At 38.8% G+C, this 16,960-nt stretch overlaps 2 protein-coding genes across 3 annotated transcripts in view; one reads left to right on the top strand and one right to left on the bottom strand.

Moving 5' to 3' along the window:
- spryd3 (SPRY domain containing 3) overlaps positions 1-9,350 on the bottom strand; it is a 51,131-nt gene extending 41,781 nt beyond the window's left edge. Inside the window, exons 1-5 of the mRNA XM_044124436.1 lie at positions 9,058-9,350; positions 7,841-7,968; positions 6,465-6,540; positions 2,618-2,742; positions 741-876 (exon numbers count right to left, since the gene is read on the bottom strand). Of these exons, the coding sequence (XP_043980371.1) occupies positions 741-876; positions 2,618-2,742; positions 6,465-6,540; positions 7,841-7,968 (465 nt within the window). The 5' untranslated portion in view covers positions 9,058-9,350. The remainder of the gene's footprint in view (positions 1-740; positions 877-2,617; positions 2,743-6,464; positions 6,541-7,840; positions 7,969-9,057) is intronic.
- Positions 9,351-9,655: 305 nt separating this feature from the next.
- On the top strand, positions 9,656-16,631 carry igfbp6b (insulin-like growth factor binding protein 6b). 2 transcript variants are annotated; one of them, XM_044124467.1, is made up of 5 exons: positions 9,656-9,786; positions 11,192-11,699; positions 12,373-12,407; positions 12,978-13,097; positions 15,050-16,631. In XM_044124467.1, exons 2-5 carry the CDS (start codon positions 11,363-11,365, stop codon positions 15,161-15,163), a joined length of 606 nt encoding a protein of 201 aa, XP_043980402.1. In that variant the 5' UTR covers positions 9,656-9,786; positions 11,192-11,362; the 3' UTR covers positions 15,164-16,631. The 2 variants fall into 2 exon arrangements, with proteins under 2 accessions (XP_043980402.1, XP_043980395.1); XM_044124460.1 differs by lacking the exon at positions 9,656-9,786 and having other exon boundaries at positions 11,096-11,699.
- Positions 16,632-16,960: the final 329 nt, after the last annotated feature.

The raw sequence follows: 16,960 nt of genomic DNA on the forward strand, positions 1-16,960 counted from the left end.
GATTGGGAAACAAAATTGCAACATTTATTACATTTTCAGTTGCTGCGGTTCACTTCCACACTGCACTGTCCATTAAACCAAACTTTTGACAAATCTGTTCCCCTCCTCACCAGTGGTGGCGCTGTACCAAGGACCACTGAAGGAAATTACACAAAAACCTCTTTTCCATAAGATATGAACCAAAACGGAGTAGCATCCGATATTAGTCGTTGTACAATTTCTCTGCTGTCTTTGTCACAAAACCATGAGACATTTTTCCCGCTAGCGTTAGAAACACACTAGTGTTTGTTTTGGTTGTATTTACCCAGAATGCCCTGCGCTATTGTTCACATCCTGCTTTTGGAGGAATCTCCAGTCCATTTTCCATTCACATAAACATTCAAACTGCATCAGAGTTCACTTCAACTGAATCCAGACCTATGATTGTAGGCGGACCAGAGTTCACGTTTTTGGTTCGCATCAGAGTTTGATTATGCCTTAACGAATCTGACTTTCTTGGCAAACAAACTAGAGTCGGATTAAAGTGGATCAAAAATGGCAGCTGTGAAAATTACAAAGTCAGGAATTTAAGAGTAAAGAATCTAGATTCTCCTTTAAAATATAGTTGTTATAAGCTAAAATAGATAGAATCGTCTCTTTAATGCGTTTACTTAAACCAAGACAGTATAATTTAGTAATATTTAATGTTCATTTGTTTCATGCACACATTGCAAACACTGAAAGCCTTGGGGAACACTCACCTCTCTGCCGTTTTTGGTGAAGAAGACAGTAGTAAGACCAGCTTCTGTGTTTTCTGAGTGTATGCCGCAGCCAATGCGGTCACCACGAGCGCATTTTGGCCCAAACTGCTTTCCAACAGGGTTACCATTATACAACCTGTAAGGCAAACACATTAAATAAGTAAATCCGGTTAATAACAGAACTGATAACTAATTCTGGTTCTCATTTCACATGTAAAAGCTGACAAAAAAAGAAAAACAAGAAAGCCCGGCAAATAATTGAGGGTTCAGAGGCAGACTGATAAGAAGGTTTTAAAACAATCAGGCACTCTTTCATCTGTATTCCTATAATCTTCTGTTGCATGTGGAGGATCCATCATGAGTCAATGTCCCCTGTCTCGTCTGGACAGGCTGCTCATAGATCATTACAAGGAGCTGCTTTCACCCTACAGCTGTCTGCGTCAGAAAAACAAGCTTAGTTTCCAGTTCTACACAACTGAACTCTGCTGACATCACGAATCTGACTAAGCTCTCTAATAAACCGTGAAGCACCTCAAACTGCAAACAGCTGGTGGGCCACAGAGGTTTAGTCTCTGTGGGGTCAAACAGGATCATGAAACTAGTCTGCATCCAACAGAAGGAGAAAACACTACAGCTGCAACTGACGATTATTGTAGTAATCGATTATTGCAAAAACTATTGGCACACACTGCAGATTTTTCATTTAACCACTTCTACCTGTTTATACAATATACAAAATGCAATAAAAGATGCAAATAAACAATTCAATTCCTTTTTAAAATAAGACAATAAACATTTGTTTAAGGCATTTCTTTAGCAAACTCTTGATCATTTGTAACAAAGAATGAATCTGCAACAAGTCTGTGGTTCTTTCCTCAAAATTGACTCAACTATTTAAACAATCCTGCTAGAGATAATAACTTAATCCTTATGTGTTAAAAGATGAATTATTTCCTTTGTTGTAAAACCAATACCAACTAATGGCACAAAATGGTCAATATTCTCAATTTTAACACTGGTTGGTGTAGAGTTCTCATAAAATTACAACTTTATTCTTGCACTAAAACAAACAAACTAACAAAAAAACACTCTTAGTCTGACCCTAAGTCTCTTTACCATGAATGCAAAATGTTTAATCTCTTCCAACATGCAATATTATTAGACGTTTTGCACAAAATAACTATATGCATCAGAAAAAGAAGAAGCATAAGAAACTCATAAGTTAGAATGGCTTACAATTTTAAGAAGTTTTACTATGAATCATTTGCACTTTTTCTCTTTAAAATCACACAGACTGAGAACTTTTGATTAAATGTTACTAATAAAGTTAAAAACTGAACTTGGAAATTGTTTTGAGCCTTCCTTTTTGAAACATTATAAATGAAACAATCAACATTTTGATGTGGAACAATAACACTTGACAAAATATAATGATTCAGTTGTTGACTGTATGTTCTATAACTTTGTATTTTTATGTTTTCATGATGTAAAGCACTTGTTGCTGAAATGTGCTACACAAAAACACCTGATTGATTGACTTAGAACAATAAATCAATCTGCAATAACTTAATGTCTAAGTTGTTGCAGCTCAATTTATTGATCTGTTTTAATAATCAGGTCATATAAAACTGGTGCCAGTGGATTGTACAGATAAACCATTAAATATTATGAGATTCTAAACAGTATTGCAAATTATGGTTCCTTGGGGAGGCATGACAGAAAATAATTAAGAAACATCGGTTTAGAATGACAGCGTCAAAGCGCTGAAGGATTACTGGTGTATTTTTGTGGATGTACAGCAGGAAAATGAGTTTGTCTAAGCTGATGCAGGAGCCAAATGCTTCTCCGCTGGGTAAGGAGATCTGTGGTCGACTTACTTGCCGTTGTCAGCATGGTAAGCTACAGAGTATGGCAGCCAGCCAGGCTGGTGGTCCAGCCTGTAGAATCTAGGCACCAGGCCCACCGCGATGGTTCCCCTCACTCCTGTGTCCACTATTGTTACCTACAGATGCACGAAAAGTTGGCAGCAATTAAATTATTTCACAAATACAATTCAGGTTTGCTTGCAAACAGTTAGAAACTGATATTTACATACAAATAAGACATAAAACCCTGTTCTCTTCTGTCTTTCTCAAACCATTTGCATTGGATAAAACATTAGAATAGAGCTGCAAGGATTTTATTTTAGTTATTGATTAATGATTTAAAAATTTGCTCATTTAAGCATTTCTTTAGTCAATATTAGATATGCATAAAAAGACGCAAATAAACAAATAATTAAATTCCACTTTCAAATAAGAAAATTTCATTTCATTTCATTGCCTAAAATGCAATAACACAGAATTCCTTCAGTGTCCGCTTGATCATTTGTAGCAAAAGATTCATCTGCAGCAAAAAAATAAAATACTTCTAGCATTAACGTATGAAAAGTTCTGCTTGACTTACTATCAATTCAGTGTATTTCTAGGATTAACTGATTAACAATTGAGTAGCAAAAAGTTTTGCATACTCCAGTTAACACTTAATCAATTATTGAATTAGCTGATAGTTATTTCAAGAATTTATTAATCCAATTATCTGCTTTTGTTCTACATCAAAACAATTTCTATAAAAATTGTAGAAATACATTTTACACTGTGTCAATTGTTTTCAAACCTTTTTGTTTTCAACAAGTTTCTTAGTCTAGTTAGATTGCTGGAATTTTGGCCCATTCCTGACAAATCCTTATTACTTAACTAAAGTTCAAAGGTCACACCTTCTCAGCTCTGCCAAGACACTTTCTATGTGACTGATATCATGGCTTTCTGATGGTCAAATGTAAAGAAAACCCAGCAATTTTGTGTTACATCTTTAATCTAAAAGTCAGTGAGATCCAAAATAAGCTAAACAAAGAAGTGGCATCTTGGGATCATGAAGTCTCCATTTAGCTGACTTTCTCTGTTTCTCACTCGTTCCTCTCCAGCGTTGCAACATTTGTAACATTTTCAGCTGCTGTGGTTCACTTTCATACTGCACTGTTGAAGCCAAACCCTTTGAGCAATTGTTCCGCTTCTCGCCTGCGGGGGCGCTGCACCAAGAACTACTGAAAGAAATGACGCAAAAACCTCTGAAGAAAACACTGAGCGCAACTTCCTTCTTCACAAAATGAAAACAAAACTGGAGTGGTGTCAGTCATAGGATTTTTCTTTTTCTTTGGTAAAGACCACATACCATTTCTCCTGCTAGCGCTAGGCTAGCACATTTGTTTTGCTTGTATTTACCCAGAATGCCTTGCGCTATAGTCCATTTCCTGCTTTTGGAGCGGGCTCCAGTCTGCTTAATGTTCACATATGCATTGGAATCGCACCAGCGTTCACTTGAACCGAAACAAGACTGAGGTCTGGCAGACCCCAGTTTTTTTTTTTTGGTTTGATTGTGCATTCACACCTCAAACAAACCAAACTTTGTAGGAAAACAAACTAAGAGTTTGAGGTGTTTTTACATATCTAAACCATGGACCAAAAGGTTTGGAGGTTGTTGTATCTGAGCTAATTTTACTAGTAACAACATTAACAATCAGCTACCCAGATTTGCAGAAACTTTGGTTTCATGGAAAATATCTCAAAAATGTATCACATGTTTGGACCTTTTCTGTCTTCACTTCTTTATTTTCAGTTTGGCACTTGAAAGAAAGTATTCGGCACACTCTGTCATAACATTTCCTTTGTCCGTATGATTTAAATAAAATCACAAAAATCAATCCCATACGGTGCAGGAATTTGCTGGTAATGTGCCATTAGGTTAAAATTAGGGCAGAAAAAAACTATTAAAACAAGCGAAATGGAGCAGCTGTTCAGCAGGAATCAAAGCCTGAAGACCTGAAAAAACCAGAGGAGTACTGACAGCCGGGGTGAAACGGATTCCTTGTGAAAGCAAAACAAGAAGAAATGAGGAAAGCAGTGACGCATATGTCGACAGAAGTCTGACCTTTAGCAAAATAAATGCTCCTAAATTTCAGAGATATCTTGGAAACTGACAGCATGTGCGTCACAGAACAGAGAATAATGTAGCACAACCTCTGGGTTACGACCCAGGTAAAATCTACTTGTTCTAAATGTCAGGAAGATCCACGAAGCTCAAAATGAGACAGTCCTTTGTTATCATCGTTATTGTGGGGGAAATTTGACATATATTTAATCTACAAAAAGGTTAAATGTGACATAATAAGAGCAGTGTGTAGAAAAGATGCACAATGTCCAGTCATGAGTTATCCGACTGGTCCAACTACCACTACTGAGCCAACTCCAGCTCTATTTTAAGTTCAAAGAATCCACAGTCAATGTAAATAGTTCTTCTTTTCTCTTACCCAAACATTACAGGGAGGCAAATAATTAATGAACTCACGATTAATCGTGGATTAATGGGTTATTAGGTTAAATTAGTTTCAATGGGCTAATTTATAATGTCGCTTACACCTTCTTTTAATATTGTAGCTTGGCTGCCTTCCAGCAGAGGGCGCCACTGGTCATCATTAAGCAGAACCAGTTGATACAAGATGGCGGGCGCAACAGAAGGGTCCAAACAGAAAATGTGGGACGGAAAATGGGCTTTATGCGGTTCTGTTTTGAAACATAAACACTCGACACGCTCCTTAAGTTTCATATTAATAGCGCTCATTCAAAGCGTTTCATATATTGTTTTCTTTTCATCTTTTATTTTCCTATTCAGCTGCTAAGAGGCCATGCTTCAATCATGTTAATGTGAGAAAATCACAATTTACTGTTGTCACTGATTAATAGAGCTGACACAAAACTATGTTAAAATGTAATGTTTTCTTATTATTATTATTCAGCATATTATGAAAATATAGGACGATCGGGCTTCTTCGTACAAACATAAACTCAGGTTTTTGAGTAATAATAATCTAATGAATTAACTGATCAACTTTCAATAACTTATTAATCGACTAACTTTTTTTTTTCTTCTTCTTTTTTTTTTCCCCACCAGGGGGTCCTTTTTGTGGGCTCTAGTGTTCCTTATACCACAGTAGGCTGACAGGAAAGGGGGAAGTAGAGGGGTGAAGACATGCGGCAAATGTCGTCGGGTCCAGGAATCGAACCCACGACGGCCGCGTCGAGGACTGAGGGCCTCCAAACGTGGGGCGCGCTACCCTCTACGCCACCGGAGCACGCCCCTAATCGACTAACTTATTAATCAATAACTTGCATCCCTATCGGTAACAGAACCGATTTCAGTTTCAGAGCTAGACACAGATCTCGTTTTGGCTCAACTTGAAGTTCACATCAGGGTTAATGGAGGTCGATCCAGTCAGGGCTTCCTGTGATGCTCCAGACATTTCGCACATTACATGAGATGCATTTTAGCCACGAAATGGCCAGTGAGCGTGTGCATGAGTAATTTTAACTAAGCAAATTAAAATAAAACATAAATCTCACACTCACCCTTATCTAATTTGGGGTAGTGGTTTTTCAATGGTGAGCTTAAACTCCTGGGGGGCTACTTTAAATTTAATATAAAGCTGAGGAAAAAATGCCAAAAATTGGACTGTAATGATTAAAATTGCTGGTTGGACGGAAAAGCATTCCTGGGCATAACTAGGGATGATGGTGTGGGGAATGTGGCTCACCATACCATGCATCAATTGGAGTTACAGCAAATTAAATATAAACTAAAGTGATCAGTTCACATCTGGCAGCTCAGTCGCAACACGTCAAGGTGCCTCACCTCAAAGTAGCAATTTCCCTTTGATAAAGGATGGCCAGCCACATAGCAACCCACTTCCTCGGAGTTCCCTTGGTAACTACAGGGAGGAAATTACAGGTTAACAATAGGCCCATTTTCTGTTTGAGCTAAACATCAGCTCACTGAAAACCCTTGATCGAAGTATATTCACCAACATGGTAGACAGATGTAATAAAACAAAACTTTGTAGACAGATGTAATGAGAAATAGATCTAGCCATTTTTCACCAGGATGCTGATTTGAAAAAACATATTTTTCACAGTCTGTTTGAAGCACTTCTTTTGCATATTAGGATTTACTGGTCTACTGTTGTTGATTTTAACTTATAAACAGATATTACATCATGGCAATACAGAATAAAACTTCAGCTTTTCTATTTCAGAGCTTCTTAGGTTTCCAGAGACTCTGTTAGGATCCTCAGACACTCAAATCAGAAACCTTTAGACACTGCTGGAGTTTATTTTTTTAAGAGAAATTCATGAAAGGTGTGTTTCAACAAGATTTAAAAATAAAACACAATTGTTAAAACAGGAGTTTTCATTCATTTTATAGTCATTGTTACTGTTTGCAGCAGACTCCTTCAGACTTATAACCAGCCGATTTAACACATGTTGTGTCATTGACAGCTGGAGATTATCACTGTGGTGTTAATTAGCATCTCAGCGTTCGCTTCCACTAAATACCATGTTCGTATTGCGCTAGCATTAGCAAAACTAATGTTTATGATTAGTGCTTTAGGGTTAGTGCAACTAACCTTTACACTTTTCAACAAAAGTTAGAAAACTTTATAGAAACTATGTTTTACTAAGATTTAAAATAAAAGTTGGAAAGCGGCAATTTCTAAGATTTATAATTTTACAATGATTGCAGTGGCACCAGGATAAAATAAAATAAACCTTAGGAAGAACAGGAGGAACACCTGGGAGTCAGAAGATTCAGCCAGTTCCTTCTGATCTCTTTCCAAAACTGTTATGTTTTTCTTGTTTATTTCTGTCCCACCATGTTTGGACGCCCAAGGATAACTACACAATCATTCAAAAAGGATTTCAGTTTTATTTACCAATGCAAAGCAATAAAATTATAGGTCCAGCCAATGGCCTCCATCTTTTATAAAAATATGGGCTCCAAAGTTTAGAAAAAGTAATTTCTTAAACATGACCAAATGAGTAGAATAATGTATACTTTTGATAGGCCACATAAGGTCAGCTTGTTTGAAATGTTTCTTGAAACAAATTCTGATCATCAAAACACTTAACTTTCTGACCTTTATGCAAATTAAAAGTTCATTAATGTTCATTAAGAAGAGAGGATAAATGACCATGAATATAATATGATTAAATCTTGACAGGGAGGCCGACCTAAGTGTGTCTCCATCCTTCTGCAACCTCATGCATCGATCCTGTGCTGCGCGACCATCTCCTATGTCTTGAATTCTACGCCTCAAATTGAGAAGGCATTTGTGGTGTAAAACATTGATGTCATCCATCTGAATGAAGACCAGAGGGGAAAAAAGAAGAGGAAAACAATCTGTTAGGAAGCTAGCTTCGATATATCAACAAGGTTCATATTTCTCACTATTATTCCATAATTTTCCAGGTTCAAATTTCTAGATTTTTTTCAGCATTTCAATAAAAGTCTGGACATTTGATTATAAAGTAATAACTTTGAACCTGTCTGAATAGTAGTGGACTCTTAATTATCTGTAGGTTCTACAAATACTGAAACAGCACTAGTGGCAGCTTTATTTTAAAAAAGGACTGTTTAACAATTCAAAGAAGGAACAGAATATCCTAGGCAAAGTATAGATTCTCTAATGCTGGTTGTACACTTCTATGCCTTAATAAAACAAATTTGTTTTAGTGTATCAACTTACTTATAGTGCAAACATGTTGTAAAACTCCCTCTTTCTTATTTAAGACTCAGTGAGTCAGAAAAACAAAATACTGAGGAGGAGAATAGGACTGCAGAGCACGTAGAACTGTTGTTGCAGCAAGAAGGTTCTACATATTCTGACTCTTCAAAGTCTAAATTTTGAGGGGAAAAAAGAGAAAAAAAATCAAATCCCCACACCGCTCAGAATTTAGATTTTACTGTATTTTACAGCAATATCAGAAATTTGGCTTTTTTCTCAAAATTATGATTTTTATTTTTTATTAAGCCTGGGTTAATTGTTTTTTTCAGTGGCCCTAATCCTTTTCCGTAGTTTTAACCCTCCACAAATATTCACAGTGGAAACGTAAAAATTGACGATGAGAAAGGGGCGTGTCTCTGTTTACATCCGACAGCCAGCATCCTCTACCAGCTGACCATCAGAAATAAAAACACGACAATATTTATTTAGTCATTTAACACCATTATTCAGCCGGACAGCATCTCGTACAGACAGCTAACGGCTCCTCGATAGGGGAAGAATGGAGAATTTAGTGAAACTAAATCCGGGTTAGCATCGTTAGCGGTTAGCATGGTGCGGTCTGCTTCCCCGTAAGAAACCAAAATTACAGATAAAATATATCCAAAACAGGAAGCAGTTCTCCACACCGTCAGGCGTTCGGGTGACGGTGAGTGTGTCGCTTACCTGTGCGCCGTTAATGAGGACAGAGACTCACTGTCGTCCATCGGCTAACCTTAGCATCACTCTAAACTTTGGAAACTGGAGTTCGGCGCGTCCCACTGACGTCACGGTCTCCTTCTTTTCAACAGCCAATAGGAGCACGAGTTGAGAAACAGTGCGAAGGGTATGACCAATCCTGACTCCCGGATGAGTGTGTGTGCGAGCCTCTGGGTTCATCCTGATTTCATCTGATGGAAACAAAAAATCCTGATATTTATCACTATGTTATGAATGATTTCCTTCTCCACGTTTTTGTTTCGACCAGTTTACTTCAATAGTAACATTTTATGATCACTGGAGGTTTAATTACCTTAAAATGCATTGCTAATAAAGCAATTGTAACAGTAATTGGGGTTGTTTTAAACCAAATGTTTGGAGTGGGGCTTTTTTGTTTTTTAAAACAGAGAAAATAAATACTTTTTGAGCCAGATGGGGTTAGACTGGAACCAGAAAGACACCGAGCGAGTAAGAAAAAAGAACAATCCAAAGCAGAGTGGAAAAGAATGCCCCTGCTGGTCTGGCAAGAACTGTGGAACATTCTCCTGATATGAGTCCTGCAGAAGCTTGAGAGCTGATGGGAACATGAGGTGGCAGGTGATTTGTGCACTCCTTGCCAAACATAATCCGGACACCAGGCAGCTGATTGCGAGGCAGATTTCATCCCCATGGAGCCCAGCATTTCAGCAAGAACAGGTCAGTCACTGAGTCACTGCGCTCTGCTGGGTCCATGGGACCAACATCTGGCATCGAGTCTAACCCTTAACTTTCAGAATGTTTTATTTTCATGCTGTTTCACGGCAAAGCTGCTTAATACAAGGCGTTACTGTCAAAGGATCCACTTTGTCAACTTTTCCTTTCAAGCATCATAACTTTAATGTTTTTAACTGCAGAACATTTACTGTGTAACAAGAATATGTGAGACAGAAATACCTTGGCTGGGCTAGAAATCCAGCCTCAACATTTTACTGCAGCAGTAAAGCTTTTCAAACTATCATACTGTAAATGTCATGCAAAATCTTTCTCACAAAATCGCAATTTATTTCCAGGTTTATTGTGAAGCAGAGGCTTTAGCTAGAGTAGTAAATAAGATTCCTTCTGTGTGTCATTTTTGATGCAGTTGATCTATAACTGCAAGGCAGATGAAAAAGTCAGGATCAGTCATTGCAGGATTAGAATCTGCATTAAAAACTGTGTGTACAATCCAAACTAATTGCTTTGCATGTTATTGTTTTAAAATTATCACGTCTACATTTCTGCAGAAATGACTCTGCTTTCCTATTATATTTGGAGCTGTAGCTGTATATGAATCAGATCTGTTTGTTTTGCATGGTGCTCTGGGATTATAACTGATGTAAATTGGCAGTATATAAATGAAAGAGCATTGAATCCTTTCAATTCTGCTTTCAGCTGCAGGGGACACTGCTGTTTAAAACTCTGAAGCTACAGTTAGTGGTTTGCAGAGCTTCACTGTTCCCCAGGATGCATTTAATCTTCTCGACTACAGTTTAAGAGTTAACTTATATTAGTATGTGAGCATCTGAGTTGTTAAATCAGTGTTCTGTAAAGTCCTAAACATAAAGATTGTTAGGGATTATTACAATTGTGGAGCTTAGTTACATGTTTAGACAGGAAATCTTACAGAGGATTCCACAGAGGGAAAAAAACTTAGAGTTGGATATGCATTTTGCAGTGGGGGAACAGCATTGCAGTGTACGCCCATGTGCTGAACATTTATATTTGTTACCATGGCGAACCTTCAAGATGGATCTTTGACACTGAAATTAAAGTACACAGAACTGACCAAGTGATTCTGGATATGTTGAAGGAGCAGATTAGCATGAATGGTGATTGGGTGGAGAGATTCTGATAATTTCTAAAAGGAATATAATCCACCCTTCCTTTATTCCCCCCTCCTTCTCTCTCTCTTTTTCTCTCTCTTCCTCTCTCTCTCTTTGAGTCCCAGCCCCTGAAGGTGTCATAAATGTGCTCTCTCCCTCTCTCTCACTCACTCACTCCCGATCACCGCCTTTCAGATCTTTAAAAGCTGGCGCTTTGCTGTGTCTCTCTCAATCTCCATTTGTGTCCTCTGGCACTGCAGGGGGACTCAGCCGGCAAAGCACCAAGGAAATCTACTGTTTTAGGAGCAGGAAACGGACGCAGGAAAGCGGGGGGGAAAAAAAGACAAGAGTGATATACATCCAGAAATAGCATCGGCCACATTTAACTGACAGGGAGTGACAGTGTGCAGAACCTGAGACCTGAACAGAAGATGCCTCTCCTTTCTAACTTAACGGCCGTTGTGTTGCTGCTGATCGCCCACTGCGGATCTTGGGCTGGGGGAAGCCGCTGGGGGCCCTTCAAGGTCTGTCCCTCTTGCAAGGACCCCCTGGGGGCGGGCCGGCCCCCAAGGGACCACGACGTCGCCAGCAGCACGACAGTTTTGGCCCAGGGGGAGCCGTGTGGCGTGTACACCCTGAGCTGTGCCAAGGGGCTCCGCTGCGTACCCCCGCCCAGGGAGCACAGCCCCCTGCAGGCTCTGTTGCAGGGACGAGGCGTTTGCGCCAAGCACATCAGAACTAGTCCCACTGAGAGGCCCCACCCCACAGGTAAGACACAAGTGCATGAAATCACATACAGACTCAGCTTGACATTTAGTGTTACCGGTATATTACAATGGATACCGCACGCATTTCTGCAGACTCGCTCTTTTATTGCATGCATGTGATGCTGTGTCACCAGTTAGTGTCTAGCCAAAGCATCTCTGGAATCACCAAAGATAGAAACTCATTCATGATTCTGCTGCTTTGCAGAAACTATTACACTCTTGGTTCAGTTTCAGCATCAGTTTGCCTGTAAAGATGTAAATGCTTGCATTTATTTAAATGATTTTAGTTTGTTTTTTTTAGTTGTAACACATCCAGATGTATCATCATTGCCATGCCAGGGCTCTTGACAATGATTTGTCCTACAAGTCAGCCTCTCCGTAGGGAATTCAGATGAAATGTGAAACTGTCACAGTGTCACCTACATCCTGATCAGGCTGCTATTTATTGCAGTGATCACCATCTGCTGTTCAAACTGAGATACTGCGATTAACCGGCATGAAAAAAAGGGAGCGTACTGATGGTAATCGGTGCTCAGTCACAGCTGGAGGTCTTCAGTGGACTTATTTAGCATAAAGATGCAGCAGTCCATCGCAAATTGTAAAACAAATTGATAAATGGAGAGCGCTGCTGTTTTAATCTCACATTCTCATCATGGCGTTTCCTTTCCTCCCAGGTCCACATCCCTCACACTTTGGCGACCTTGAAAAAGTAAGTTTAAGCCCTTCTTTTATATCTCTGCAAAGTAAAAAAAAAAAAAGAAAGAAGGTTGCAGTGCAATTCATTTCCTCACGGATCTGCTGCTGTTCAGGGTGTTGCAGCGACATGTACACATGCTGCTCACACGCCATGCATTATGGTGCATGATGTGTGTGCTGCTATGCGGCAGAACTAATTGAGCATGATGTGAATCGGAAAAGTTTGGACTCGGCTGCTGCAGCCACAGATTTATTTCAAACAGAAGAGAAGTCTGTATGTTCAGAAGTGGTGTGTGTGCTGCTGGAAGAGATGACACAGTCACATTTCACACCAAAAAAATGCACAGTCATTTCTGTGACCTGAAAAGCTGAAGCATTGTGTAACAAAATGTTATATAATGTGACACAATATGTGACATCTGATACACATAAATGATCCTGCTTGTTACGATGCAAAACGGCTGGTAATCTAACACTGACGAGGGATTTCTGAGGGGAGCCAGCAGCTTTTAAATGCCACCCAGCTTCTGTCTTTGCCTCCCTGGGGCCTTTAAAGTCGCCCTCTGCATTGCTCTTTCTCCAGGCACCCTGTCGCAAGCTTCTCAACAGCGTCCTGAGGGGTCTGGAGCTGACGATCTTCCAGTCTGACCGCGACATCTACATTCCCAACTGTGACACCCGAGGCTTCTACAGGAAAAAGCAGGTAGAGGTTTCTAGGTCTTTACTCTGTTCGGTGTTGCACAATTTGCATGAGTGCATGGAGGATGTTTTTTTGTTATTTTACTCCTTTTTACCCTAAATAAAATCCAGTAAAACCATTTATATGTGTGCAAACATGGTAGTTGCAGCATCATTCTGTGGGGGGACACTGGAAATCCTAAACAGTTTAAAATAATGGAAATAACCACATTCATGTTTTGGAAATGGCCCAGTCAAAGTCCAGACCTAAATCCAAGTGAGGTAATGCTTTAAAAATGAGTATCAACACAGAGGTTCCAAAGTTTTCCATGTCATTTTCCCCAAAACTGCATTAACTTCTAACCGGACATCCCCTCTGTAAATCCACAGACAATGCTGCTACAAAATATTCAAATTAACTAAATTTTCAGAATGTTTTGTTCCTCACTTTTATTCGCTAACTGTTTAATGCTGCCTCATACCTTCTGATTTTAGTCGGCCGTGAGTTATTAGGGGTTTTTCCAGAGGTGTACTCCACAGCAGGACTGCTGAACGGTTCCTTCTGCCTGTTTCTTATATAAACTTTTCCATTTCTTGCTGCTACGCTTACTGGAAGAGCAAAGCAGCTTAATTTTGAGCCAATCAGAAGGATACGCAATGTAAACAACTTTTCCATGTCATTTTAATTTGCATTTTATAATTATGATTAAAATACAGGTTAGACTTTATGATTTCAAAAATTATAGGCGACCCTTCAACTTTCTGAGCTTACCTAGCGCCCTCTTGTGGCCACACCTTGAAAAACAAAAATCATTTAACAGAAGGAAGGATGGGAGACACATTGCAGGATTGATTATACAAAGTGTTGACTCAGACAGGTTTAAAACAACTGCATGCCACACTTTTAAGATTTTCCATTGCTTTTTTTGTCAGACCATCAGGTAAGTCATCATTAAGTTTAATTTAAGAAGTCTTCAATTGTCCTAAGTTCATTGAGAACAAAAATGGCTTTAAATACGTTATTCATATCTCTTAAATTTTGTTGTGGAAGGCCTATTTAATCTCAAATGTGCTATGTAGTTTTATTTATTTTTCTTTTCAGGTCTTTACTACTACACAAATCTTTCAGTAGCTCAAACATTTTCACTACATTCTGTGACTCGAGGCAGTAGCGGCTACCGCTAGCTAGAAAGTATAAAATCTAGTTAGCTTCTTTACCACCATCATAGCTAAATGCAAATGTATTGCCAGTTGGCTGGACGATGTTCGTCTTAGCTACTGGTCTACTTATGTTGCCAGCCCATGTGATATATTTATTTGTGATTTTTTTCTTTTGTACATTTCTTTAGTGATACAAGTCGCTTATGCAGCTTTCACATTTTGCACCTTTTTGGGGGGTTTTCCATTTGGGTATCCACTACTTCTAAAAATAGTCCAAGTGCTTAAAAAAGTCATCCAGCTGTATTTTTTTATTTAGTTGATGTTTTTTGAAGTATGGAAAACAAGCCGTTTCAAAAAAACTTCCTGATTGTTGAGTTATACTGCACCGTAACCTAGGAACCCCAGCCGTGTTCCGTCCGTCACCTAGCAACCATATCTGAGCTCCTGCACGCTTAGTCAGCTGGTTTAACCGCTGTATGTTCTGGACATTGTCTGCTGGAAACAACTTGGAAACCACCAGCAACATTTTTGTTGGTTGTGCAGGAGGCTCTACTAAAGCTTTTCAAAGATGGAGGGTTGTATAATTGCGCTTCAGTCTTCAGCCATTTTCACATGAGAGGGTAAATGTTTTGAATAACTTATAGCTGATAGACCTGTTAAATGTAGCCACCATTAAATATATTTTCTAATGGTCTTGATAAAGGTCTTAAAAAGTCTTACAGTTGAGTTGGTAAAACCTTCTGAAACCCTGTAAATTCCAAAGAAAATACAAGAAAAAGTACATTTTTGTGTCCATTTCTTTCTCTCTCCTCGTAGTGCCGCTCCTCCAAGGGCATGCAGCGTGGCCACTGCTGGTGCGTAGACGAGCTCGGCGCGCCCGTGCCTTCCCGTGCCAGAGAGGATGGCACTTTACCATGCGATGGGGAGTGAGAGACACGTCTGCCCGACTGCTCTGAGCCTGGAGAAGGAGGAGGTGGTGGTGGTTGATGGGTGGAGGAGCTGGAGCACAGGGAGGAGAGGGGGGGTGGCTTTAGCATGTGCTAGACACTGCCTGGACAGGAGGTAACAGGGATAAACCACTCCCTATGGGGAAACTACACATTCATGCCCTCTCTTTCTCTCTGTCTCTTGTCTCTTGCAGCAAGATACTCTCTTTTATGGTCAAGCAACAGTAACATCTGCCTGAATGTCAAACAGCTGCAGCAGCGTCCTCTGCCTCGTCTCTGTGACATGCTGCATGCTCGTGCTAACGCTCCGTGAACTGCCTCAGCGATGATTTAAAAACAAAACAAACAAAAACAGCCTCCGTATTCCCTGACTCTTGTCCTGGCTTTTCTCCTCTTTTTCTTCCTTTTTCACTTTTTAGGGATAGCTGACACTGCCTGTGTTTGTTCTGATCTCAGTGGGCTGAAATACTGTTAGGCAGGTGATGTGACACAAAAACGTCTGGAAAAAAAAATTTGAAATTAAAAATGTGTCTCCCTCACCGTCCTCTCTCTCCCGCTCTCCAAAGATACACTGATATCGCCATAAATGACAGAAAAATACTTCTTTTTTATTATTAACTTATTTTTGAGTATGTATTGCCATCAATTACTGCTTGAATCCTATAGTAACAAATATATATAGATATATAAATACATGTCAAGTCAGAAAAAATATCTCTAAGAGTGCATCGGTTCCTTCTGACTGCCTATCAGTTGTTTCTTTGTACATATATTTCATTTTTGTGGTGAAGTGGCAAACAAAAAGCTTACAGCTGTTACTCTTTTAAAAAAAAGTTGTAAGGCATATTTTTCTACACGTCAGTATAATATTTTATATATATATATAGATATATATATATATATGAATTGTTGATTTATTTAATGAAGTTATAATACAATGCCATGTATTTTTATATTATATTATCAGCAGTTTCTTATTTAAATACAGAGATTATTTTATTTCATGTTGGGGTGAAGACGCCTTTTTGGGCCACAATACATTCATTAGAACTCCATTAAACTGCTGTACATGACATGTAACGGTTCTAACTCATGTTTATCTCTTAATTTTTTCCTTTTAGTTAGGTTTTTTTAAGGGGTTAAGAATGAGAATGATTATTCTTTGTTTTATTTCGGCAAGTCAAAACAAATTTTTTTATTTCGGTACAAGAAAAAAGCAGAAAAAAATAAGATTTGTTAGTGTTATGGTATGTCTCTACTGCGTCCTTGCAAAAGTCCCCCAAAATCTGTGTGCTACTAAATGAAATTAATGCTGTTTCTGACCAATCTTGTTGTGCCAGTGTGTGTGCTCTGGTGATAGGTCTTTGCACAGAGGACCTGTAAAACGTTTGCATATACAAAAATAAAACATGACAGTAAAAATGGAGAAGAATAAACATATATTAATAGAACGTCTGGTGTCGAGTGTTTTCTTTCTTTTCACCATAGCTGGGCCAAATAAAAGAACATCAATACTGTAGCTTAACAGAAACTACAGTAGAAATAGAGTTGCAGTGATATTGTAAAAAATATTTGTTGAAAGTTTCTTCACATCAATATGGGATACTGATAAAGTCGTAAACAATAACTTGTTCAGTTTTGCAGATGCAGATTCTGCAGCGAGTAAGTAATGCCACGCTGTTTAATTTTCTTTAATTACACGCATAATACAACTATTGTCACATTCAGAAACAGTTTAATGGACCCTCAAAATATCACCAAGAAAAATCCTTTCACTGAA

Source organism: Gambusia affinis, linkage group LG01, assembly GCF_019740435.1.
Source record: "Gambusia affinis linkage group LG01, SWU_Gaff_1.0, whole genome shotgun sequence".
Lineage (NCBI taxonomy): Eukaryota > Metazoa > Chordata > Actinopteri > Cyprinodontiformes > Poeciliidae > Gambusia > Gambusia affinis.

Coding starts and splice junctions, on each gene's coding strand:
- igfbp6b (XM_044124467.1), top strand. CDS start 11,363: ATGCCTCTCCTTTCTAACTTAACGGCCGTTGTGTTGCTGCTGATCGCC. Junction 12,408..12,977: donor ACTTTGGCGACCTTGAAAAA/GTAAGTTTAAGC, acceptor CTCTTTCTCCAG/GCACCCTGTCGCAAGCTTCT. Junction 13,098..15,049: donor GCTTCTACAGGAAAAAGCAG/GTAGAGGTTTCT, acceptor CTCTCCTCGTAG/TGCCGCTCCTCCAAGGGCAT.